At 41.8% G+C, this 27272-nt stretch overlaps 1 protein-coding gene across 3 annotated transcripts in view; it reads left to right on the top strand.

Moving 5' to 3' along the window:
* Positions 1-27272, top strand: part of ZNF106 (zinc finger protein 106) — a 76705-nt gene that overhangs the window by 31600 nt on the left and 17833 nt on the right. For 2 of the 3 annotated variants that reach the window (XM_039535545.1, XM_039535547.1), the window contains 11 exons: positions 991-1633; positions 3331-3400; positions 4865-5019; positions 5119-5179; positions 5535-5903; positions 15101-15890; positions 16413-16468; positions 17620-17765; positions 21230-21364; positions 22899-23015; positions 24518-24709. In XM_039535545.1, the coding sequence (XP_039391479.1) occupies positions 991-1633; positions 3331-3400; positions 4865-5019; positions 5119-5179; positions 5535-5903; positions 15101-15890; positions 16413-16468; positions 17620-17765; positions 21230-21364; positions 22899-23015; positions 24518-24709 (2734 nt within the window). The remainder of the gene's footprint in view (positions 1-990; positions 1634-3330; positions 3401-4864; positions 5020-5118; positions 5180-5534; positions 5904-15100; positions 15891-16412; positions 16469-17619; positions 17766-21229; positions 21365-22898; positions 23016-24517; positions 24710-27272) is intronic. The other variant, XM_039535546.1, reaches the window with a different exon arrangement.

Genomic DNA, 27272 nt, shown 5'->3' with positions numbered 1-27272 from the left:
TTTGTAACCTTTTAACTTTCAAACATGGATCTTGTCATATCTGAGTCACAAGACTCTAAAGACTAGCATTTGAAGAACTGCAGAGATGAATTCTACCATACCATATTTATCTGTCTGTCTATAAAGACACACATGCACACACTTTCCTGCTACTTCAAGCAAGAAGTTGATTCTGATCATAGTTTGTGACTAACAATTCAATACATATGACACTGGTAACATTAGGTTGTATTTTAAAGTTCTGTTTACTACAAACATGTATAGGTATAATATGAACAATACTTTAAATATATTGCAAGACCATTACTTGATTTTTATTTGCATGAGATCAAATACTGAGAAGTACTTACATCATCACAGGCAAGTTGAATGCATCCCTTGCTGTAGTAATGCTATTTTTTTTTTAATTATTAGCAATTTGTACATTTAAAAAAATATCTAGATAGTGATTCTCAATGTCATATACATTGAAACTGCCTTTAAACTTAATGTGAAGACAAGTATATTCAGTCTGTCTTGTAAATGCAACATCTTATTGTCTCTTCAGTCTTAGAAGCAGGTAATTCTGTAATGAGTGTCTGAAAACTATAGTAGGTTTATTTATCTGTTTTAAAATTCTGTTTCAGATCTACCCTGTATAAGAGGGTAGCATGCTGCATTACAACTCTGACAAGAACTTCTGTACAGGTTTCTGACATCAAACTAAGAGGGCCAAATTGACCTTTGCTTTACCCTAGAGCTAATGAAAATCCTGCTTTTGTGTTTGAAAATAATGTCATGGCTAAGCACTAGTTCAATAATGAAGTTATGTAGCTACGGTCCTTCCTTTTTAGATTACACAAAAGGCAGCACAATACTAGTGTTGTCATCTTTTAGTCCATCAGAGTATACCTGGCTATATATTTAAAATAGTTCTTTTTTTCTAGATTTCTTTCAGTGCCTGTCTTCTGCTCTTATACATTTTACAATGTTTTTTTGTTTGTTTTTTAGATTTGGCATAGAGATGGTACCCCTTGTTCAGAACGAACAGGAAGGTCTTGATTTGGGTGAAGAACCTGAGCTGTCCAGCCTAGAAGGATTCCAATGGGAAGGGATTTCCATTGCAGTATCTGGATCAGCTAGGAAACGCAGCCTCTCCGAAAGCAGTGTTGTGGACAGGACTGCTTCTGTTTATGGCTTCTTCAGTGACCAAGCCACAACAAAGGAAAGTGAGCAAAAGCAAATCATTCCAGCCTGCCATTCACATTTTATAGCACCTGTATATAAAACAAGTGCTGATAATGTGGCCGACTTCAAACAAGAGACATCCTCTCTCCCCTCATCACCATTCATGTCTGAAATAACTGAAACTATTATCAACGGAAGGAGACACAGCCTACATACTCCCTCTGATGTTACAAGCCTCACAGTATTTACCACAAAACAAGATCAGGAGAGCCCAGAATGTAGAATACCACTTCTTGAAAACAAAAATGCATTGGAGCTCACAGGGGAAGGAAACATTTTGGCTTCAAATGGAGCTTCAGTGCATGCAGGATCAAACTGTGTAGATGCAGCTACAGACAGCAGCTGTACATCTGGTACTGAGCAGAATGACAGCCAGGGAATTGGAAAGAAAAGAAGAGCAACTGGAGTAAGTGTAGTTCTGTATAGCTTCAGGATATTAGCAATAGAAATGTTTCTCTTGTTGGTTGTCATTAAGATTAGGATTTAATCACTGGTATTTTTAATAAAAGTCATGGACAGGTCACAAGCAAGAAACAAAAAATCATGGCTCATGACCTGTTGATGACTTGCACCATAAATACCTCTGATTGAATCTTAAGAGGGGGTGCTGCTGGAGGTGTGGGGCGGGGGAGTTGTGGGGGGCCCGCAGTTGGTCCGGCCGCCCTGGGACTGCTGCCAAGAGCGGGGTTGGGGTGTGTGGGCTTACCCCATTCCACCACTCGGCATTCCAGCCGACAGGAGTGCTGGGATGGTGGAATGAGATAAGTCCCCATGGCCCCAACCCCCCTCTCCGGCAGGAGCGCCGGTCAGGCGGAGCGCCCCGACCCCACTACGCCCCTCCCTCAACCAGGCGTCAGTCATCATTGGTGAGTACAGTATTAAATTGTTTTAAAATTATTTAAAACTTATGCTGTATATGTATGTATTTTGTCTGGCGAAAAAAATTTCCCTGGAACCTAACACACACACACATACCATTTACATTAATTCTTATGGGGAAATTGGATTTGCTTAACATCATTTCACTTAAAGTAGCATTTTTCAGGAACATAACTATAACGTTAAGTAAGGAGTTACTGTATATTTATAGGCAAACTCTAATATTGGCCAGGACAAACACATTGATTCTTGGTATTTCTTGTTTCCCTTTTGTACAGTATCTCTACTGAAAGGATTGTGTTCACAGGACCTTTGTGGTGGTTTGACCCAGGATAGATATCCAGTACAATATAATTGCAAATATTTTTTGTCGTCTTAGATTGTGTGTGTTTTTAACTGATTTTTAAAAAAAAAAAATTAGACAAGATGGATGAAAGATGCCTTCATGATACTTCATGATACTGCCACTGCCCAGAACTTCTAGATTTGGCCTCCTGCCTCTGGAAATGAGTGTCTTCAATAGAATGCTGGTCATGTTTCAGGACCTACTAGGAATGTTAAGCAACCATGGAACAATTGGTTTTCTGGTAATGCCTGGTTTTATGGCTGAACAGTAAAAAGAGAAATACACTTTTGTATTAAGGGTTGTCTTTAAAATTATGCCATGGAAGAAAAAATACCTGGGAAAATGTATTTATTTATTTATTTTTTTACCATGTGCTCCAGTAATCTTGTCTGTCTTGGGCCTAATGACTCTTCCTGTGTATGTCCCTTTTTCATTTGAAACTTTATTTAGCATGGTATTTATCCCTTTCTAGATTATAACTGGTCTTATTTCCCCATTCATGGTCTTATCACAGTAAACGACATTAGAGAGACATGAAGGAGAACATCTTGGCCAAGTCTACTTGATCGACTTGGCACCTGAGTTCCTAGAGCGCTGTCTGCTGTAGTATTTCATTGTCTCCAGTGGAAGCAGGAAATTTATTTCTAGCTCCTTTCTCTTTTGAGAGAAGAGGCAACAAAGTATGAGTGAATGGTGTTATAACAAAATTCATCTGCATATGTTCTCTCCTCTGGCTATAATCTAGACTTGCCTGGGAAAGACATGGTAGAGATTTAAATTCTTATTGTAGCCCTAGACATTTGTAGGATGTAGACTTAAGTTTTTAAATTATATTGTTCTAACTTTAATGAATGAACTTTTCTATTTATAACTTTTAGGAGGGATCGTCTCCTGAAATCCCGAGTCTAGAAACAAAGAATAAAAGAAGGAAAATTAAGGGTAAAAAAGGTAAGTGATACCAGGTGTGTGTGGGAGGACACAGCATGAAGAGGTTATGAGTATATGCCAATGCTGCCTTGATAACAATTGGTTGTTAACAAAAGTTTGTTTGAGGCATCTCTCCTCTTCATTGTGATTTTTTCGATTTGCGCTTCCCCCTCCTCCCCTCTCCCAGTGTCATGGCTGAACACTACAAGGCCTGTGATACCTTGTAGACTTGTCCTACATGAACACTGCAGTTCTGTGCCTGTGGTTGACTGGGACATTGTGCTCACTAAAGGCATACAAAAGGGTGCCTGTGAAGATGTCAGCCAAGCTGTAACTGGATATTGACAGGTAGGTAGTGTTGGGAGCAGAGCAAGAAAGTGAAAGTATTCTTGTTCTACTCCACCTCATTGTGTAAGATGGCTTCCTTAGTCTGTTCTTGCTCTCACACAACCTTAAAATGTGAGCTATAATTTACTTTTGAAGCTTTTCTGATATTTCTTTTGTATATAATGTGTAATGAAGTAAAAGTGTTACTGGGCTGAGTGCTAGCAAAAGCTAAATTAAGAAGTATTTTTGTAAAACATTTTGCTGTTCCTTTGGAATCTTGTTCCAACACCTGAATGACATTTTCCATCTCACAGAGAGGAAGGATGGCTTTGTTAAGGCATGTGACTTAGAGTCAGGATATCAGAGTTCTGTTCCTGGTCCTGTGCATTTTCTGTGTGATTTTGGGGGCATATCACTTAATTTTTCTTTGCCACCATTTTCTCAACCTTAAGAAGCAGATGAGACTTTCCTCGCATGAGTGTTGAGACCAAATTGATTGTAAAGAATGTTGATTTCATCAAATGGATGATGGTGATTGTAGCCTACCAGCAGGAAATTTTGTTCTTCTCACCGACCTGCAGTCCTCAAAAGATAAAGTCAGTTTCCATGATATGGCTGCTGTCCATATGGCTAAATGGGTGGTTTTTGTTTTTTGTTTTTGTGGGGTTTTTTTGCCCCCCCACCCCCTTTTTTTTTTTTGGTCGTGTCAGGGAGGTGGTAGCTAATTCTGATTACAGGATTTTTGGATTCAGATCATCATCATCCTCATGCTGTTATATAGTCAGACTTCGTCCGTCTTGCTAAGAAGCAGATGCAGCTGATGCCTGTGTAGTGAAGTATCTGCTTTGTTCCCTGTTGTGGAGGCCTGGAGGACAAATAAAACTTCCTCCCAGAAAAACTCCAGGGAAATAGGGCCAAAAATGCCCCTTCTGTGGCATTCTCCTGCAGCCTTTTGAGTCTCTCTGTTTTTCCAATCCTGCTTCCCCTTCCTGTTGGAGTACTGACTGACACTTCCAAATCATCATATGAGATTTATTGAGTTCATTGCTTAATGCTGTGATACAAAAAAGTCTACGAAGATGTCTCCACAAAAGTGACCTGTTAAAATGAATTGTAAAACCTGAGCTGCACTCTAAATTGTGCTTATTTCTCTTACAGAGCGTTCTCAGGTAGACCAGTTGTTGTCTATTTCCCTGAGAGAAGAAGAGTTGAACAAGTCACTGCATTGTGTGGATGACCGCCTCTTGCAGGCTCGGGCTGCTCTGCAGGCAGCTTATGTTGAAGTTCAACGATTCCTTGTATTGAAACAGCAGGTAACTGCAGGCTTTTTGTGCTGTCTGAACTAGAAATTAACAGCCTTCAGTTGTGCTTGATAGGGCTGATTAAATCACCTTTCCTGCCCCCACCAACAGATAACAATGGAGATGAGCGCATTGAGGAGTCAGAGAATTCAGATCCTGCAGGGGCTACAAGGTACTGAGATTTAACAAAATTGCAGCGCTAGCATTCTGACCTGTATTCTGTAAGCTTAAGCTTGTGTGCTGATCTTGTATTCAGTTTAACTTCGAATTTGCTCATGAAAGTTCAGGATAGGTTGGTACAACTTAGTAAGCTTCCCATGTCCAGTTTTGTTAGGCCATTCCTGTGTTGCACTGTAAAGCTTTCTACTATTCAGATTGGATGGCTTTTCAGAAGTGTCATGTAGTGAGCTCAGTAAACTCTTGTTTGAATTTTTTTCCTCCTTGTCTCCATTTATTTCCTCTTGAGCTGTTAAAACCAAACTTCCCCAAACAGTTAACATATGGGCATTTGCTCCTTCTTTCTCTAGAAACCTATGAACCTCCTGAGAGGTCAGAACAGCTCACCTGCAGCATCTCAGATGAAAGAAGAATTAGCAGATCCGTGACAACAGCTGATCTAGCTCTTCCTCCTTCAGGTCACTTCTTTCCCCTTCTGGAGACTTCTTCATGTCTCTCCTCCCATACATCCCCTTCTGGTACTCCCTTGGGATCCTCTCTCCGAGTGAGCACCCCTCCTGTGTTCCAAACCCCTAGTACTATCACAGCCAGCACTGTTCCTGATTCATCAATGCAAATTAAACAAGAACCTATGTCTCCAGAGTATGGAGAAGAAAGTGTGAATACCGTGCTCCATGGCTCTGTGTGTACTGCACAAGCAGAACTGCAGCAGAGGGATGGTATGTTGGTTTATCTTCCTTTTAAAGACTAGTTTTGTGAGAATGGGGAAAACCACTTTGTTGAAAGAGTAAAAGTTATTTAGGCTTCAAACTTGTAAGCTACTCTGCATGGGTAAACCCCGATTGACTTCAGCCACGGTAATCATCTTGCAGAATCGGGGCCTTAATTTGTAACAGACTTAAGTTACCTTTTTTTTAAATATTGTTATTGATTGGTTTAAATGCATATCACAGCTTCTAAAACTAAAGGCTTATACTTTTGCTTCAAAAGAAAAAAAAAGGCCAGGACTTGCATGCAACAGTCTCTTAAAAATAGTGTGTGTATATATAATATGGTGGCTAGTGAGATTGTATGTGCTTCTAGTCCGTATTGTAACTGGAAGCAGTACAGCACTGGTAGCCACCTACACAAGGCAAAAAGTGCTTAAGCAAGAGCACACTTTTGGCCAAACTAAATTAAGGCTCTTCTGTGCTTTCTGGATGGGTCCAAACGGGATTAAAAAAACAAAAAATCCTCTATTACTCTTGAGTTGCAAGTGGGATTGAATAACTAGATTCGGAGATCACATAGTTAATACTACCCTCTTTCCATTGCTTGAAATCTGAATTACCATGAGCGGTATTAAATTATTTTGATTATTCTCTGTATAGCCTTTATCCTGCCAACATATATGCTTAATTTTACTTGCGTGAGTGATCTCATTGAAATGAATGGGACTACTAAAATGAGTAAAGTTAAGCAAGTGTTTAAGTGCTAGCAGGATAAAGGTCACGTTTGTGAAAATGAAATCTGGAGTGTAGCTGGAATTACTGTGATAGATCGTTTTTAAAACAAAATAGATACATAAAAGCTACTGAGCTCCAGTTTACTTTTGAAAGGGATTTAAGCCCAAGGAACCTAAATCCCACTCATTTTTTCCCCCCAATGAAATGCAGGCACTTTTCTGCAAATCTTTCCCTCGGTATCTACCTGGGCTAGACCGGGGTGAAACACACACCTAACCAGTGTTTGACCTTTCTTCTCCCAACCTAGGCCAGTCTCAGTGAAAGAAACAGAGGAAAAAAAAACACTTTTTTTTTTTTTGATAAATTAAACATACTATATGTTGTACTTCATAACCGTATTTATTTCTCAAACATAAACCGTACATTGTCCAAAGTAAAGCTTACAGTTTTGTATATAAAACGAAAGAGTCCATGGTCTAATTTTTTTTTGCACTTTCAGATTTATTTTTTCCTAGTATGGATTCTTGTAGCTATTACATTTCTTATGTTTAACTATGTTGCATTAATGTGGATATATTTAATTCATTATATTTTCCTTTTACTTTTTCAATTGTAGCATCTAGTAGGGGACATGTAGGTCTAAAGATATATAGAAAAAATATATCCAAGGCAAAGTATTGCAATTATTAGTTTAATTGTTTTACCCTGAATGTGGTGTTCAGCCTAAAACAAGGGTGCCAACTGTCTTATCAAGTTAAGGGCGGGAGGGATAGCTCAGTGGTTTGAGCATTGGCCAGGGTTGTGAGTTCAATCCTTGAGGGGGCCACTTAGGGATCTGGGGCAAAAATCAGTACTTGGTCCTTCTAGTGAAGGCAGGGGGCTGGACTCAATGACCTTTCAAGGTCCCTTCCAGTTCTAGGAGATGGGTATATCTCCTATTATTATTATTATTATTATTAAGTATTTGCCTTTCCCATTTTTAATGGCTTACACAGTTAGTGATTTTTGTCATTTTGGAGGGCATCAAAGATGAGCAGAAAACTGCTTCAGCATGCAGCTAATGTTGAGGAGATGCTGGAGGGTATGGAACAGAGACGTAAGTGATTGCTGCAGCTGCAATGGCATAATGTCTCTCTTGCAGAATGTTCAAACTCAGTGCTCTTATTATAAGCTTCAATGACTTGTTTAGTGGCACAGTTCAAGTTAAAGAATTGGATTAAACTAATTTTCTACATTTTGAGATGAGCATGAATCTTGCTACTTTACTCGTTGCAATGCTTACATTTAACTTTAGAAGAATTGTTTTCATAACTTCAGTCCATTCAGTTGTATGCTTCCTACTACTTTCTTTTTTGGTACATTAAGTCTAAACTGTGGGTTGGTATTTGATAGTCAAATTAATTTCTGTTTGCAATATTGATCAGTTTTCATCTCTCTCTCTCTCTCACACAGTTAAAATGAGCAACGGCCACCTCGTGAATTCAGCACTAGAAAAAATGCAATGAGCTAACCCATTTTACAGAGATTCACAAGTGGATATCTTGCCCACTTTCCGTAGATTTATATCTAGCATTCCAAATTCCCCCAAAATTCAACTCCACATCCTTGTCTCTTTAACATGCAGATGAGTTGAGTTGATTCCACTGAGCTATGCAGCTCTCTCCAATCTCCCTTCACCTCCTCCTTAGGAAGTTCTCTAACACCTGTATTTTCCTAATAGGGATTGCAAGCACCTTGATTTCATCAAACCCCATTTTAAAATAGCTAGTTTTTTATTCACAGTGTAAATTTAAAAAACTGTTTCTGTTTGAAAAAAACAAACAAAAAAACTTTTCAATGATGTGAAATATGTAGTGACAGAAGTTTTTTAAAAATGGCAGGAACCAGAACACTGATAAAACCAGTTGAGGTTTTTTCCCCACTGGGGTGGTTGGATGGGTGTAGGCACCTTGGCTTCTACCAGTTATATCTAGCATGTGAATTTAACAGTTTGCATGCATCCCTGCCACCCCAGTGTTGTAATTTGATATGGTCACAACTGTTTAAAGCTTGCTTAAATATTTGTTCTGCTTAGATGTGGATCTAAGAGCATCCATGTATATCGGCAGTGGTCAAAAATAACTTAAATTGCTCTGAAAAATAGCTTTTCATTAATTTGAGAAATATGCCATCTTCTCAGCAATTGCCTGAAGGGAAGCCTTAATTATAAAATTAGAAAGCCTGGGATGGCCAATTAAAGTAGAATAGTTTAAAGGGTCATCCCAGAGAATCAGATGTGTACCATCTTGTGTCTGACTGAAAACTATCAACTTTTCAGGAAGGCTGCAGAAGCTTTAACTCACCTTTTTCAAAGAGATTTCTAAAGAGTAACATTTTTGTAATGTGGTTAGCATCTCCTTTCTGGCAAGAGCCTGTCCCATGTGTCATGAATAGGGATTGTTGGAATTAATAGTATTTAGCGTTAATATGGGAGAACAGCAGACTCTGATTTAACCATAAATTCCTTTATTATATCCAAAAGTCAAATGGTATTTTATACAGTTGCTCTAAGCATGTCTAACTGTCTAAAAATAAGCAGTCACTACACACAATACAATAACAAAGTATTCACGAGCGTGTGATCAGTAGGCTGACAAATAGGCCAGACCTGGGGAAAACTCTCTCATCCTGGTGTGCTCCAGCATGATCAAGTAGAGTCTGACAAAGAACCATGAATCTGAAGGTTCTCTCTACCATTCAACTAACTTGTTAGCTTTAGCAAAAACCCAGTTTGAAGCAGTTTATCTTTGTTGTTTTCCTTCCTCATGTCCTCTCCTTCTTTGCTTACCAACAGAACTGTGGGACGGTTTGTTTTTCTTTGAGACAGTTTTTCTTTGTCTTGTTACTGCAGCTTTTCATTTGATCAGTTACTTTTTGAACCATACATTTTCCCAGCACTAAGTAATATTACTTATTCTCACAGCCTTCTTTTACTTGCTGATTGTGCCCTTCTCCGTACCAGTCACAAACCAAATATATATTATTTTCTTAGCATAAGTATGGTTGATTAAATTTCATAATTATCCCTACATTCCCCAACTTAAAACCTGCATACCTATATAGGTTTTACTATATTAAGCATTTAAATTACATTGATAAATTACCAAAATTGGAATGATAGTCGCTACCATGGATATAATCCCACATTGAATCCCAGGAGGGGCTAGCCAATTCCCTGTTACTTTCCTGTTTTGTTGTTGCATTTCAACAAGGTGGTCAGAGGTTCTGGCTGCTAAACTTTTAAGATCCAAGCTTAAAGAAGGAATGGAATGTCCAAACTCAGGTACTGTCTTTAAAGCATCCGTCTGCAATTTTAACTTTGCCTATATTTTATGAAAAAACTGGCAGTGGCTACGTTTTTATTTATCACCACATGAAATTCAGGTGTGAAACAACACATAGGACAATTAAAATAACATTTCCTGGGTCCATACCGGATGTGGTCCCCTTCACCCATCACACAATACATTCTCAGTGTAGGTAGCTTTTACTTTACCAGATTTCCACATCTCAACTGTACTGAGCAATTTATAGACAGTTCCCTCACCTTGTAAGCCCCCATGCCAGCAATTCTGACTGTAAGTCATTAAACCAACACATGTAACGTATCCCTTAAACAGTAGTACATGTCTGCGGTTTTTCAGATCTTGTCATTGTCTTGCAACAGTATTTGAGGAGGGAAAACAAACTCCTTTTACACCATATGGCCTGCAATGGTTTCACATTTAACTTCATGAAATTGGACCATTGTTAACTTTCTTACTGTGCACCAACTGATATCACCGTTATTGTATGTACCAAATTTAACTTTTTTCTGTGGTGATAAAAGGGCAAGTTTTCATGCTCCATATCACTTAAGGCTGCATTTACTTTATATAGCAGGTATCCCCCACATACTGCACATGTTGTCATTAGAACACATTGACAATCCCATACTTCCTTTAAAAGCAATTATGTGTAAATTATATACCATGAACAAAGTTCCTCTAACGAGTCCTTGGTATTGTGCATCCACTGGATGAGGTACATTTGCTGCAAGCTTCTGTTTAAATGCTTGGTCATGTTCCCAAAATGTCTCTCTTAGTTTGGTTTCAGAGTGACATACCAATCTCAGACAGCTCATATCCCAGGCCTTTTCCCCAAAGCTCCTTCGTGTTTCATTGCTGCCCCACCATGGCAGGCTTATGCATTTTAATACACATTTTTGTCCAGAAAGTCCTTTCAACAGTTCTTAACCGTATGCCATCAAACTCCAGTGTGCACAATCCATGAGATAACTGCAGTATGTGCAGAATCACTGACACATAAATAAACTGAACATCATTGTACAACACTTCTTTGAGGGGCCTTAATACTACTTAATTACTGGGGTCTACCTCCACCCTGGAGCATTCTGGCTTTTCCTTCTCTATATACTGTATTTTTGTCACCCTTATTCCTACTCTCCTTGATTTCCAAAAGGGTACATATAGATATGCCCATTTCTTGTAAAATTTAATCAAACACAAAATGTATAATGCCCCTCATGCCTAGCCTATATATAGTCCTTAAATAGGGATTCATAATCACCATATTTTCACTTGTTGTCAGGCCACTTAAATGAAATAGAAATAAAAATAAACAAACAATTGCAGAATTGTATGTGATATCTAGTGACATTGAAATACATGTCTGCATCTACCTGAAGAAACACTTAGTGTGCATGTCCAATGCACTGGAGTCAGATATTTTGCCTAGCAGTACCCATAGAGGGACAGCACCCATGGCTCTGGCCCCTCCCCTGTTGAGATGAGGCAGCTCTTCCCCAGAGCCTGCTCACCGCCTGTGGGTGGAGTTGGAGCTCTGTGTAGTTCAGTCTTAGCCTGTTTTTTTATTGTATATAGTTTGTATTCGTGTTAGTAGTTTAGTGTTCATGTTAGTTTTAGTAGCTTTTCCCCTGGTGATGCCCTCACTGGGGTTCAAACATTGTCTTTTGTGGGGGGGGGGGGGGGAGCTACCCTGAGCAGAAGTCCCCACATACAGTGCCTGCTTTGTCTTGATGAGGCCCACCTCAAAGAGCATAGTTCAATCTGTAGATCATTCAAGAAAAGAACTGAGATGGCCCAGGACCTTCACCTCAAGAAGCACCTGCTCAAACAGGCCATGTGGCCTGATCTGGTACCACTGTCCTCATCCAGCCAATGATCACCCTCTTGCTCTGAGTGCAGCCATTTCACTTTTGGGAACAGGCACACCTCCAAAGAGGTTGAGGAGCCATTCCTCATCAACTGCACCAAGGAAAAGCTCACATAAAACCAACTGAGATCACTCCAGGTCTCGGGGTGTCTCTTCTGTCACATACTCACTGATAATACCAACACAGTGTATTACGTAAACAAGTAGGAGGAGCATGTTTCAGGTTACTCTGCCTAGAGACGATCAATCTGTGGCAATTTTACATCAAGGAGGACATTACTCTGATAGATGTCCACTTCCGTGGAGTGCAGAATCATCTCATGGACCCAGTACTTTTCACTGAATCATGAGTGGCACCTGAAGATGAGTGTCTGTCTTCCAGGTCATCTTCACCGTGTCGGACATTCCCACAGTTGACCAGTTTGCCACAAGCGAAAACAGGAAATGTGTGATCTGCTCGGGGGGGCCCTCATCTCTGACACGTTATGCTGCAGCTGGCAGTTGACTCTTCTGTACATCTTTCCCCCAAACCTAGTCATTCCCCAGGTCATCCTGAAGCCTAAGGCTGATCAGGCCATGCTTATCCTCAGAGCCCTGGCATGGCTGAGACAATGTTGTTTCTCCCACCTTCTTGCGCTATCGATTCAGCCTCTCATACCACTTCCTCCTCATCGCAACCTGCTCACTCAGAACCACGGCTGCACTTGCCCTCCAGTGCTCAACTCCTTCTTGCATCTCGCAGCATGGGTGCTGCATGGTTGAATGAAGAAGAAGAGCGGTGTCCAGCAGCTGACCAAGAACTCCTATTCTACAGTAGCAAGTCCTCTCACAGAATAGCCTACTTAGCGAAGTGGAAGCGGTTTTTGGTGTGGTCCTTAGTCTGAGGACTCCAACCGATCTGGACTTCTATTGAGGACATCTTGGAGTACCTGCTACACCTATAGAAATTTTCTGGCCACAGTATCACAGTTTCATCTCCCTATTCAGAGGAAATTGCTCCTTGCCAATGCTATGGTCATGAGATACCTGAAAGGGCTTCTCTGTTTATTCCTTCCGGTGCAAGAACCGGTCCCCTTGTGGGACCTAAACACTGTTTTGGTGGCTCTAATTGGCCCTCCATTCAGGCCCCTAGCATCCTGTCCACTGGCCCTCTTGTTTCAGAAAACTGAGTTCCTGGTAGCCATTATGCATGCAAGGAGGGTGTGAGAGTTGCAGGCTCTGATGGCAGGGCCACCTTAAACACAGTTCTCCAAAGACAAGGTAACTTTGCAACTACACTCAAAGTTTCTATCCATAGTGGCCTCTGTTTCATCTGAACCAGGCAGTATATTCAGTGTTTTCTGCTTATGCTCAGGTGGTAATAGCAAGGACTGCATAATCAGGGGACAGGACCCCTACTGGAGCCTCACTAGCGGCAGCCTCTTTAGCAGCTTCATCTACTCTTATTTTTATTGCTCACTTCCCCATGTCTGCAATGAACTTTTATCTTAACCACATCTATCACTGAGTTATCCAATTTATCTACTAATTTCCGTATATACATAGGACAAAAGGGCTTGATAGCATACAGGCTTGTGATTTGCGTACTACAAAATGAATTCATATTCCACCAAGGGAGGTATGGTGTCAAGGCATCAGATCCCTTGAGAGTCTGAACATATTACACCAGCCAGTACTTGTCCTTTATTACATGGAGATAATGCCTCTGCCACAGAAGCCAATTCAGCATACCTGGCTAAGTGAGTGTGTACTCGATGAGAAGCACAGTCAGGAAAGTAACAAATACTTTCCTCATGGATTATATTTTCTAAATGGACAGCCAACCTAATTCTCAATTACTGAGGGACAGTCTACACTCATTGATATATTTTGCTTTCCACAACCAAATCTCTGTACAACCTTTCATGAGTGATGTACCTGAGTATTCGGGTTCTAATATCTAAACTGTATCGTTATATCTATTCACCTAAATTTGGGTTGTTGCTGATTATATACTCTATGTATCATATGACTTTTAAAAAACTAACTTTGTATTGTGAATAATCTAAGCACTATACCCAGATGCACAGACACTCTTTTCCCAACCTATGTATTATATATATATTTTTTAACATTAGCTTTAATAACATTTTTACACCTGTACTGCACAGGTTCAGCCTGAATGGGGGGAGCCCAAACAGCAAATCCTGTGACTACAGTCCCCTTTTGGTGATAGGACATCTTGGTAGTCCATCGATCCGATGATGACAAATCTGAGCAAATCTATTGTTGGTCTCATGGTGTGCCCTCTGATGGCTATACAAGCCAATTCTAGAGGTGCACATTTTGCTGCATATGGTGCATGGGAAGTTGGCAGTCAGTGTGTTGTGCAACCCCATAACATATTGCCATATCCTCAGAGTACAGCCCTTCAGAATTTAAATTATGTACTGCACATCGCATAAAAGGATTAGGGCCCCCTTTTTTAGAGAGAATTTCTCCAGGACATTGTGTGGAGTACCACAATTAACATTCCTGTTGGTAAGGGTGAGCGGTGTTTGAGAGGACAGACTTCAGTTTGGTGGTCTTCCAGCAGCAAGGGCCACTAGTGTAGGTCTAGACACTACCATTTTTGATTTTACCAGACAAAAGATACTTTAAGGGAGTATGATCAAGATACAGTTTTATGCATCCCTACCCCACCAGGTATCTAAAAATATTAGAGCCCACTTGCTGTTGCAAGTGCACTTTGCTTCCGGGTAAGTTTGTTCTTAGGGTGAATTCCACTTGACTTGCTAATGACACTTTTAAAAAAAGTGTTATTTCAAATTAAGGCCAATCATCTATTAAGAAACAGACAAGGCTTGCATAACGAACACGAGATGTATGTGCACTTCTTTCGGTATTAAGAAAACTGTCTACTTTTAAACATCAGAGAGGTAGCTGTGTAAGTCTGGATCTGTAAAAAGCAACAAAGAGTCCTGTGGCACCTTCTAGACTAACAGACGTATTGGAGCATAAGCTTTCGTGGGTGAATACCCACTTCGTCAGACGCATGTAATGGAAATTTCCAGAGGCAGGTATAATGGCACCTGTTAGTCTATAAGGTGACAGAGGACTCTTTGTTGCTTTTAAATATACAGCTATGTTATGGATGTAAATTTTCAAGTAGATTGTAGTAATTCTTGCAGCTTGTTATTAATAAACCAAGGGATTCTTATGCCTAAATATTTATTAATTACTGCAGAGTGAACACATTGTTCATCTCTTTTCTTCAGTAGATATCAGCCAGAAAACTTCTGTGTATCCAGTTATCTCCGCAATTATGTCCTTGTCAGAGCTGACTACTTGTTTCCAGCAGACTAATCAAGATGTTCACAAGCCTGCTACAGATAAGGGGCAGACCATACTATCTGGGAACCCTTCCCCTTCACAATCGCCGTCTACTCTCAACAAACACAAAGGGGCGATTGAAACTCTGACTGAAATCACCTTACCAGAACAGCGGAGCAGCTCCCTTGCAAATCAGTCTCTCTCTTTAGAAACACCTTTGGACAAAGATCCCAAACTACCAGCAGAACAGCCTGAACATCCAGCAGAATCCACTCTGGTCTCTGCAGAGAACAAAGGGAAAAAGAGAAGGAAAAAGCTAAGGAAAAAGAAAACATTGCGAGCAGCCCATGTGCCTGAGAACAGCGACACCGAACAGGATGTTATTGACTCTAAACCTGTTAGGAAAGTCAAGAGCGGGAAGGTGCCCACTGGGGGAAAGGTTACTACATCCACCCTTCCAAGACAGGAGGATAGGGGCACTCATGAAGTAGACAGGAATAAAGATGATAATGAGAGTGATGCCTCTCTGGAATTAGTAGAAACTGCAAACCCCCAGTTGGAGGTGGTGGCCATCAACTCATCAGAGTCAGGAGATGAGAAACCAGACAGCCCATCTAAGAGGGACACCATGAAATCCTCGGAGCAAACTTTAATGGAGGCTTCTCGCTCTGGTTATGATGAAGTGAGCTCCACCAGTGAAATTGGCACAAATTATAGGGATGGCATCAATGGAAGGTAAGGTGGAAAGTGGGTTTATAGTAGATCAGGACAGATTTCTCACGTAAAAAAGGTCTTCCAAAACTTTCATTCAACGGCCCTTTTTTCCTTGCTTGAAAAGCTTAAAACATGGGGAAGTGGGAGCAAATCTCATTCCTCAAGGCTTCCAGTACGGAAATGAGAAAAGATGAATATTTATGCCTGTACATTCTGCTAGTTAAACCGTCTGAAACTCTTCTCCATGTGCATACAAAAACAGTACTCATGCACTGTTCCATACTAACTTCTGCAGTAACTAAAGTAAGGCCCCCTTCAGAGAGGAGTGTGTGTGTGTTTGTTTTTTCTTAAGGAAAATTGCATAGGGCTGTTAGCAGTGAGGGCTTTTATAGCCACAGAGGACTTCTATACTTTCCCTACAATACTTCTGATAAAATATCCTATTCTGGAGTATCACTGAAGTTCTTTACTGAAGTACATTTCACTACCTTTCTTGAATACCAACAAGCAAAGTCAAATCTCTCTATTCTTCTTATTTTACAGTATGGCTGAGACTCTCCCTTCTATATCACCAATGAGATGTTCAAAGAACTCCTCAGGTATATTATTGGTGTGCTTTGCTACTTTAAATGGGTATAGGATATCTTCTGGAAATTTGAGTTAAAGTACAGTCCAAATGTGCTTTCAAAATATCGCTGTTCTTTTTGATCTTCAGAACTTAAGCTCAAAATAAGAGTGGAAGACACTGCATAACAATTGTCAGCATGGGTCACTTACCCTAATCCTCATAAGGTGCACTGTGCCTGTTTCTGTTTCCCTTTTGATCCACAGTCCCTCTTGGGTGGTGAGGTGAATTTTAGTAACTTGGGTAATGTAACTGTCTGGCTATGTAGAAATGCTAAAATACATACAAGGCCCTCCTTCCTCCCAGGGTTCAAATAGCTGCCTCAGTGGTCATAAGAGTTCACCAGTTCATGTCCCTGATTGCTGGGGTAGATACCAGATTTTGCCCCTCCCCTGAGCTCAGTAGTCTTTGCAGCTTCTTCTTAGGGTCCATTAGTCCTTTTGGTGCACATGTTGCTCACTCACCTGAGCTACAGCCACAGTCCTTAAATTGTGGAGAATGGCCAGCTCTAAGCCCAAGACTGCTCTGCTCCACTACTTTCCAAGGTCTTTCTGGAGATGTCTGTGTAAGCCTTTCCCCTGGTCTCTCTAAACAGCCCTTTGCCATTCCCTACCCAGGCTCTTTTTCCTGTTCCCATAGGGAACTATTGCCTGTCTCTCTTCTGATGAGCTTCCCCAGCAAGCTGTTCTATGCCCTGGATTTCTCTGCTGGTGGCCTTTCCAGCTTCATTTCCAGACCTCTTCTCTGGGCTGTTTTGGAGACATTTCTCAGCACATCTTGCACCTTCTGGGCATCACCTCGTACTGAGAGAAGGCTGTCTGCTTTTATAGCTCATTAGGCAGTCATATGACCCCTTGGTCATTCATGTGCTCCACCTGAGAACTACAACTTAGTCCCTGACTTTAAAGGGACTGAGGCCCCATAACAGGCATGCTGACCACCCCTGATCTTAAAGGGCTAGAGGTCTGTTACATTTTTTTTTTATTGTTTGTTTTTACTTGTGGACTTTTTTGCAAAAGGGGATGATAGTCAATAGTACAGATCGTCTTATTACTTATGCAAAGTTTGTGTGAATAAAACATTCCAATTGTTAAAGCCAAGCTTTGATAACTCTCCATTCTGCAGAAGTGTCTTCAGAGCCAGGTGAGGATGAAGAACCTACGGAGGGGAGCTTTGAGGGACACCAAGCTGCAGTGAATGCTATTCAGATATTTGGGAGCGTGCTTTACACCTGCTCAGCAGACAAAACTGTCCGTGCCTACAATCTGGTTGTAAGTAGGGTAATCATAGAGACAACATACTAGTAATATTTTGCAGTCTTTAGATTTTTGTAAAGCCCTTTTTCGTGTTTAGAAGAAATCTTCTTAAGGAATGATTTTATAGCTTGCTTTTTTTTTTTAAACTGTACACAAAGTTTGGGAACTCTAATAGTCCAAACTAACTCCATTAGGGCTTTTGCATGCTTGCTTTCAGCATGAGAATTAAGGCTTGGTGAAAGATTTTATATAAAAAATGTTCTTGAAGAAAATTTGATATATTTTTCTCTTTAAAGAAAACCTTGGTTTCCACTGCCTTTTTAAGGATGTCAGCTCGCAAGTACCATTCTAGACTAGAGGAAGTTTAGTCATTCCCTATTTCCAATTGGGATTGGAGAAGGTATATTATCCAAATGAGAATTGGTCTCTGATCCTTTCGCAGAGGCCTGAGTTTGTGACCACCACCACCACAAAACCGACAAACCTTAAACAAAAAGCTTTCTTACATTTCTTGTAGGATATATTTTAAGTAGAAAGATCTACTGAAATACTGACTGACCATAGCTTAATATAGTCCTATTGCTATTACACAATTCTTACGAATGATGAACAATCACAGTTCAAGAAAACTGCCAAAGATGCAAAGCTGTATAGGTAGTGCATTCAGACACATAAAAAGGCATAACATTTTAAAGTAAAATAACGCCACCAAGGATCTTCAGATCTTGTTCTTTAATCCAGTGAATTAATAATAATAATACTTGATAAGTTTTTCATTCATAGCTCTCCAAAGTGCTTTACAACAATGGGACTAGACCAGTGGTCTCCAACCTTTTTACGCCCAAGATCACTTTTTGAATTTAAGGGCAACCTAGGATCTACCCTGTCCCTTCCCCAAAGCCCCGCTCCACTCACTCCATTCCCTCCACTTCCGTCACTCGCCCCCCCACTCATTTTCCCTGGGCTGGGGCAGGGGGTTGGGGTTCGGGAGGGGGTGCGGGCTCTGGGCTGGGGCTGAGGGGGTTTGCAGTATGGGAGGGGGCTCTGGGCTGAGCCTGGGGCAGGGGGTTGGGGTGCAGGAAAGGGTGAGGGGTGCAAGCTCTGGGAGGGAGTTTGGGTGCAGGAGGGGGCTCCGGACTGGGGCAGAGTGTTGGGGTGCACGAGGGGGTACAGGGTGCTGGCTCCAGGAGGGGGCTCAGGGCTGGTTTGGGGTGCTGGCTCTGGAAGGGGGCTCAGGGCTGGGGCTTGGGGGTGCATGAGGGGGTTTGGGTGCTGGCTCCAGGAGAGGGCTCAGGGCTGGGAGTTGTGGTGTGGCCTCCCGCTGAGCAGCACTTAGCGTCAGCAGCTCCCGGTCGGTGGTGCAGCACGGCTGCCACTAAGGCAGACTCCCTGCCTGCCTTGGCCCCATGCCACTCCTGGAAAGGGCCAATGTGCCCCTGTGGCCCCTGGGAGGGGGGCGGGAGGGCAGGCGGCACATGGCACTGCATGCTGCCCCTCTCTGCAAGCACCGCCCTCGCAGTTCCCATTGGCCGCAGCTCCCCATTCACGGCCAATGGCAGCTGCAGGGGCAGTGCTTGCAGGCAGGAGCAGTGTGCAGCGGGAGACCTCTGCCCCTTCCTGGGCCATGCTGGCCGCTTCCGGGAGCCTGTCTTAGCGGCAGCCCCACTGCACAGCCGGAGATTGCAGTCGACTGGTTGGTGACCACTGGACTAGACTTTTGGTTTCCTGATTCCTGGTGCTCTGGATTAGTGGTTCTCAACCTTTCCCAACTACTATACCCCTTTCAGGAGTCTGAAGCCTGAGTTCTGCTGCCCGGAGCTCAAGCATGTAACTTAGCTTCATGGGGCCCTCGGGTAATTGCCCTACTTGCTATCTCCTAACACTGGCCCTGCACTTGCAACCTCTCCTATACCCATCCTACAACCCCCTGGGGGGTGTGACCTCTAGGTTGAGAAACACTGATCTAGATGAGTTGATGTACCCCCTGGAAGGCTTCTGTGTTCTCTCAGGGGTATGCATATCCCTGGTTGAGTATCACTGCTCTGGACTATGCTGCCTTTCTAGACTTTTTAGCCTGACAGTACTTACACAGTATAGATTGTGCAAGTGTGCTAGGATTTCTTTGGGATTAGAATTACAAGAGTGTATTGTTCATTATGAAATCTGGATAAAAATCTGGTGTCCCTCGTTATATCTTTCTTGTGCTTAAATAAACACCACTGTAGCAGGAAATGTATGGGGCGGGGGGTTGTGAGGCTCCCTGGGGTACCAGAGTTGGGAAGCACCTTGCTACTACCTGCCCTGAGCATGAGGAAACTTTGTGTTTTCCTGTCAGGGTCAGCTCCCCAACTCTTCCAGCCACAGACAGCACAACCATTCTCCTCTCAGCTGACACAGGCTCTGCCATCCCTTTGCAGGTTAACAATAGGTATACTCCAACCCCTAGGTGTTGCCCTGCAGTCCTCAGCCCATTAACCACTGGACCCTCACATAATTACCAGATCCTCTGCTCCCAAAGGAATAGTACACCCCAGTATACCAGTTGCAACCTGGATCACAGTTCCACTAAACACCTCACATTTAATTTGTTTATAGTGAAAACGAGAATTAAGTTTATTTAACAAAGAATAGAGATTTGAGAAGAAGCAAGTAGGGTTAATGGACCCAGAGGGTTACATATCAAATAAAAGCATAACACTTACTCTAGAGCCTAAACATATTTAACAAGATGGCCTCTTGTTAAATAAGGTACTGTTTATCCAAAGTTGTTGTCACCGCATTTTTCAACTAGGGTGGCTGAGACCCTCCTTTTATGAGACCAATCCCATTGGCAGCTTGTCTTCCCAGATGAAGCATGCCAGGGCATCTTTCTGCACACACACATATATTGGACCAGTCCTTTTGGGTTTTTTTTACCTGTAAACAGGTTTCCCTCCCTCACTGTTTACCTCTTCCTGCTAATTTCGTCTCATGAAGTCCCGTCACTGTCTTCATTAGCATTTGATTCAGTATCCAAATATACTTCCAGTGTAAGACACACAATTAACTATGCTCAGGCAGGGATATAAGTATCTGCTACCTCCTTTCTGGTGGAATCTGTCTTAAGGTATGCCACCTCTGAGTGACCTGTCTTTACCGCCAGGCTTTAAGAACATACCTATATATATTGGAATTCATCTTCTTACATATTATCTGCACATACATTTTGCAAAGATTATGATGATCAGTATGATGCAGGCTTTCAGTAGGGATCTCACATGACATTCTTTGGTGAACTACCACACCCAGGGAATCTCTGTAACCCTTATGCACCCCTGTGCCCCCTGCCAGCTAGCATCAAGAGTTCCTTGGGTCACAGAACTCTGTTGCTCTGCTGGGATCTGAGAGTATGTGTAGATTTGTGTAAACATTAGGTAGCGGGAGAAAAATTAACCTATATTGTATTCTACATGTTAACAGACTTTGTGCTCTACTTTTAGAACAGGAAATGTGTGGGTGTCTTTGAAGGACACACTTCCAAAGTGAACTGTCTTCTGGTTACTCAAACAAATGGGAAGAATGCAGCCCTCTACACTGGCTCTAGTGACCACACAATCAACTGTTACAATATCAAGGTACTCATAAACATGGCATTAATGAGTTAAACTTTGCACCTTTGTGTGAGAATCTCAAGGGGCTTTTCAAATATAAATGAACCAAATCTTTCAAATACCCATGAGCTATATGATATCCCTATTCTACACATGATGAAACAAAGTGACCTGCCCAAAGTCACAGATCAAGTCAACGGCAGAAACAGAAATATAACTAAGTTATCTTCTGACTCCCAGTTCTGTGTTTTAAACAGTGTATTTGTTGAGATACAAAGATTTGAACAGTATGAGTTGGTATGGTCAAAGTAACTGGTAAATTATTCAAATTATTACCACATTATCATATTTTGTGTGCTACATATTTTATAGAAACTACTTTAGAAATGTTTGAGTTTAAAAACAGGTACTGTTTTTGATATTCTTTTACCTTTTACAGTCAAGTTCTCTGATGCAGTGAGTCTTAACTGTACAGGCTTTCCGTAGTTAGATCAGTATCTTACGTTGTGGAAGGGCTGTATACTATTTGAAGTCAGGTTTATTTCCCAAATAAATTGTGAGATGTCAGGTTGTCCAGGACAAAATATTACCCTTTGTGGGCTTCTGGCTACTGTAACTGAGGGAAAGGCTGCACATTCCCTGGAGGGCATTCTAAATGTTTGGAATATCAATAGTCCTCGCCAAAGATAAATTAATGGGCTAAGTGCAGGTGAGCTAGTCAAAGGGGATAAATTGTATTTATCATGCATTTGGATAAATTCTGATATATTGTTTCTATGACTGACCCCATATTCGTCAAAGTTCCTGTATCTGTTTTACAAGCACTTAATAGTGGCTGGTTTCTGAACAATATCACTGTGCTGCCCCATTCTACTGGTCAGGTTTTGAATTCAGTAGGCTCTTTGCTCAGGCATAGAGGGAAATTGCAAGTTAAATGAGGTAAGCAGAGGTAATTGAGGTGGAAGACAGACACTTGGAAGTGCACATCTCAGTTAACTTACTGTATTTTTTTCTGACTCTCTCAGTAGTCTATGAAAAGTGCATTTCACTTGGGAGTATAGGCAATACAGCTCTCATGGGAGTCAACGGTGTTCTGAGGGGATGAAACTGAGCTTCTCATACCACAGGCAAAGGAGCAAGTTGAAAGAGAGCTGCTTAATCTGGCCTCTGTCAGGGATCAATGAAAGGAAGGTCTGTCCTGCTGAAATTGAGAGTCAAGGTGGTTCTTGACCTTGAAGGATTGTGGAGTAGATGCGTGCTTCCTATGGACAGATTGTTTTGGGTCACTGATCTATATGGAAAGATAATACCAGCCGGCTATCATTCATGCCACTCCCCCCATGGGGAAGTGCTAAGCTAATGCCAATTGAGTTGGGGTGGGAGTGAGCTCTTGGAACAAGAGCTTCACACAGGCAGAAGTTCTTCTCCATTACTGGAGAGAAGCAACACAATTCATAGGCAAGACAAATGACTTGTTTCAATTTTTCCCAGTTATCTAAAAATAGTCTCCCAATTTTTCCACTAATGACAAAAGCTGTAACTCTTTGTTTGTTGTCAGACCAGGGAGTGCATGGAGCAATTTAAATTGGAAGACCGAGTGCTCTGTCTGCATAGTAGATGGCGAATCCTGTATGCAGGCCTGGCAAATGGCAGTGTGGTCACTTTCACCATAAAGGTCAGTGTATTTGAAAACTGGAGTGTCAAACCACATTGAAACAGTTTTTTAGCAGGTATCATTCTCTTTTCTTCCCACTCCCATTTCCAATTCCATTTTGTCTCTTGAATAGCAAGAACATTCATAACTATTGCATATCAAGATAGCAGTTAAATACTGAAACAGAAAATTACTTATATGTCCCTGGATGAACTTTCTCCCCTTCACCTCCTTCCAGCTATCCCCTGTGTCCTTACAGGAATTCCCCTGCCTACCGCAAGGTTCCCTGGAGCTGAACTTTTGTGGGTGATAAAGGCTTAATGGCACTTGCTTCTCTATGTGCTATGACTCCTCACTAAGCCATGAATGGGGTCACTGCAGAGTGTACGAGATACAAACCTAGGAGAGAGGTATCCAAACAGGCCTCTTGTTTAACAGAAAACTAACCTTGAGGCCACAGAATGTTTTAAATAAAAACACTAATGTATCTCATTATTTGCTTAGATCAGGGATGGCCAACCTGTGGCTCCGGAGCCACATGCGGCTCTTCAGAAATTAGTATGTGACTCCTAGTATTGGCACCAACTGGGACTGGAGCTACAGGTGCCAACTTTCCAATGTGCCGGGGGGTTCTCACTGCTCAACCCCTGGCTCTGCCAAGGGCCCTGCCCCTACTCCACCCCTTCCCACCCCCTCCTCAGCCTGCTGTGCCCTTGCTCCTCCCCTCTCTCCCCCCCCCAGCCTCCTGCATGCCACAAAACAGCTAATTGGGAGGGAGGGAAAGGTGCTGATTGGTGGGGCTGCCAGTGGGTGGGAGGCGCTGGGAGCGGGATGGGGGAGCTGATGGGGGGCTGTTGACGTATTACTGTGGCTCTTTGGCAATGCACATTGGTAAATTCTGGCTCCTTCTGAGGCTCAGGTTGGCCACTCTTGTCTTAGATTGACTCCAGGCTCATTGCTCAAAACTATCCTAGCAAAATAAGCTCATATTTTAAGGAGATCTAAAAAGAGGGCTTGTTCTGAGAGCTCAAGAGCAGAAGTATCATGCCAGTGAACCTCAAATTATTTTCACAGAATTTTCACATTAAACCTGAAGAAACATACTTCATAATCATGTGGTACTTAAAGAATAATGAAATATCTAAGCTCATATCCCTCATCTAGCAGTTCTGTTCTTCTACCACTGAAGAATAATGACTCTTTCTTACTGGTCAAATTGTAAGCACAGCTCACTGGAAAGAGGCTAAATAAATTTGTAATGCAAAACAAACTCAGTTATGATAAATTAGGAATACTTGTTTAGGGGTTCTCAGAGGGAACAAAGAATTAGCTTTAGATTTTTAAGATTAAAATGTAATCTTAAACAGTATTCCATCAGTAGTGGTAGTTGCACCTTTTTGTCTTTTTAGGTATGTACAAGAGTAATATCAGATATACCTTCAGTCTGAGGAATCATATCCTTGAAGAAGGATGGACTCAGTGATCTACATTCATTTCAATCTTTTGACTTCTTTATTTTGCAGAACAACAAGCAAATCGATACCTTTGAATGCCATGGCCCTAGAGCAGTCAGCTGTCTAGCCACGGCTCAGGAAGGAGCACGCAAGTTGTTGGTAGTGGGGTCCTATGACTGTACCATCAGTGTGCGGGATGCTCGAAATGGACTGCTTCTCCGAACTCTTGAAGGTCATAGCAAAACAATACTCTGTATGAAGGCAAGTACCTTGGGAAGTAATAGTTTTTGACCAATGATGTAGTCACTGTTTGTTAAGGAGACTGTTTACTTCCACTTGATATTTCAGGTACTTTAACATTTTGATATTCCCACAGACGGGTTCTCAACCTTTTTCTTTCTGAGTCCACCTCCTCCCCCCAACATACTATAAAAATTCCACACTCCATGTGTGCAACAACAACTGTTTTTCTGCATATCCAGTATTTTAAAGCCAGGGCTGGCGTTAGAGGGAAGCAAGCAGGGCTATTGCTGGGGGCCCCGCAAAGATAAGCTGCTCGGGCTTTGGCTTCAGCCCCAGGTGGTGGGGTTTGGGCTTCAGCCCTGGGCGGCAGGGCTCGGGCTTTTTGCCCTGGACCCCAGCATGTTTGACGCTGGCCCTGCTCTCTGATTTATTTTGGCAGACCCCCTGAAATCTGCTTGCGGCCCTGGACCCCTGGTTGAGAACTGCTGCCGTAGGAAATTTTATCTGTATTTTGGCTAAAAATAAAAATCCATTCATTTGTGAAAAGATTCCGCAACTTTGACCTCCTTCTGCTGGCCTTGCTACCACAATTGATGCCTTTTCTAGTGCTGCTGTATTGCACTTCGTAGTACTAGTGTATGCAAGAGGGATGTTGATTTCAGAAGCCCAAGGGGGCGGTGGAGCAATCATCTTGCCAGAAGGAAGAAAGGAAACTCTTGCCTATTTTGCCTGTAATTCACTCTGGAAATTTTGAAAAGATTAACTCTATGGAGAAAATACTCACAATGTCCCTTTAGACATATCCCCTTCCCCCTTGCTCTCCCCCCCCCCTCAAAAAGCCTTCTCTATATTCAGTTTATACTGTTATAACTAATTGTGGTTAGAAATGTGATTTTTGTGATGGAAATCGTTGTATTGATTCAATCCCACTCCTAGTGTGGACGCTGATATACCGGTGGAAAGTTGTCTTAGACTGGTGTATGGGAATAGCTGTACTGGTATAACTGCAGCCACCCTAGGAGGGCTGTATCACTTTAAGTATATAGCTAAAGTGGCACAACTTCTTTTGTGTAGACATACCTTTAATGATCGATTTTAATAACGTGCCCACTCTAACATAAAGCGTGATGCATATGTTTTCTGCATTACTTGCCAGCTCTGTCCCTGACCTGCTCTTTTTTCACATTAACTTGCTCCTGCCATCTACACACATATTGGAGCACATTTATGTGGTCTTCAAACTTTTTTTGGCTTAATTTTGTGTGCTTAAAAAGTGCCAGATAGGTAGCAGTGTAGGGTGTTGTCTTGTGTCCACAGAGCAGAGTTGCAGATGCAAAGCACATTTTTTCCACATAGCCTCACTGTCTTAATCCTGAGCTGAAGTGAATACTTTTTTTAATGGGTAAAATCTAGTTTAATCTTTCTGACCATTCAGTCCTAGGATTCTGAGATTCCCGGTCCATTTGTGTGATGGTTTCGGTATTGTGAACACTGAGATGTGTTTGCTAGGAACTGAACTGAGATTACTAACTCATTTCACTTGCTACTAGCTGGAGCTGGATTTTAACTAGTTATTGAGAGGTGAAAGCCTGGATGGTTCTAGGGTTGGTAGTCTGGTATGAAGCTGTGACATTACTCAAGGTACAGTCTGGACTGTTGAACAGCTGTGTCCCCTCAAGTCTCCAACCTGGGGTGCCTGTTACACTGCTTTGCTGTAAGAGCAACCACACCTGGTCTTTTTACACACAGCCTCCAGCATGTAAATTACTCCCAGTTATATTGTACAAATGCTATAGCCAGGCACTCCTGAATTGTACTGCAGAGCAACACCAGCAAATTCCCAGTCCCAGACTTTCCCCCAGAAATGTGCGTCTTATACTGCCCACCACTCTCGTGGAAAATACAAGCTTATATAAAGTCCATCATTTCATTAATAGAAAATGTGTATAAATCCTGTTATCTCAAATGGAGTTTCCCAAACACTTCAGTCCAAGCACACTGGTTTAGATAAAACAATAAAACAAGTTTATTAACTACAGACAGATGGATTTTAAGTGATTTTACAAGTAATGAGGCATAAAAGTAAGATATTAGTTGTGTTTTACTTTTTAATAAGCTAAATGAATTCAAAGCAAAGGTCTCTCTCACCACATGCTTCAGCAGTCTTTCTGGCTGGATTCCTTTTGGCCAGGACCCCTCCCCCAGTTCAGTGTTACTTTCCTTGCCCTTCAGGTGGTGTTGATGCCCTGGACAGACAGAAAGGGAGGAGTCTCTTGGGGTGTCTGTTCCCCTTTATAGTTTTCTTTTTCTTTGAAAATCATCTCCAGCTGAGTTTAAGGGGACAGAAAGTCTATGGAGACTCAGCTGTTTCTTTGCCAAGATGTAAATTTCTCGCTCTCACCCTTTTTCCTGCCAAAGAATGGTCACTTGACCAGGTTATAGTTCATTTGCTTTTTGTTTCTGAGGAACTGATTTGCGGCTTTTTTTGCAGACTTGGAATATGTCTCAGTAATATCATGCAGTAGACTTATAACATTACATACAGTGTTGCCAGACACATTTTACTAGGACAATAATGATC

Source organism: Mauremys reevesii, linkage group 4 (genome assembly GCF_016161935.1).
Source record: "Mauremys reevesii isolate NIE-2019 linkage group 4, ASM1616193v1, whole genome shotgun sequence".
NCBI classification, from domain to species: domain Eukaryota; kingdom Metazoa; phylum Chordata; order Testudines; family Geoemydidae; genus Mauremys; species Mauremys reevesii.
Note: the sequence above shows the minus strand (reverse complement) of the source record. Positions and strands in the feature narration are given on the sequence as shown.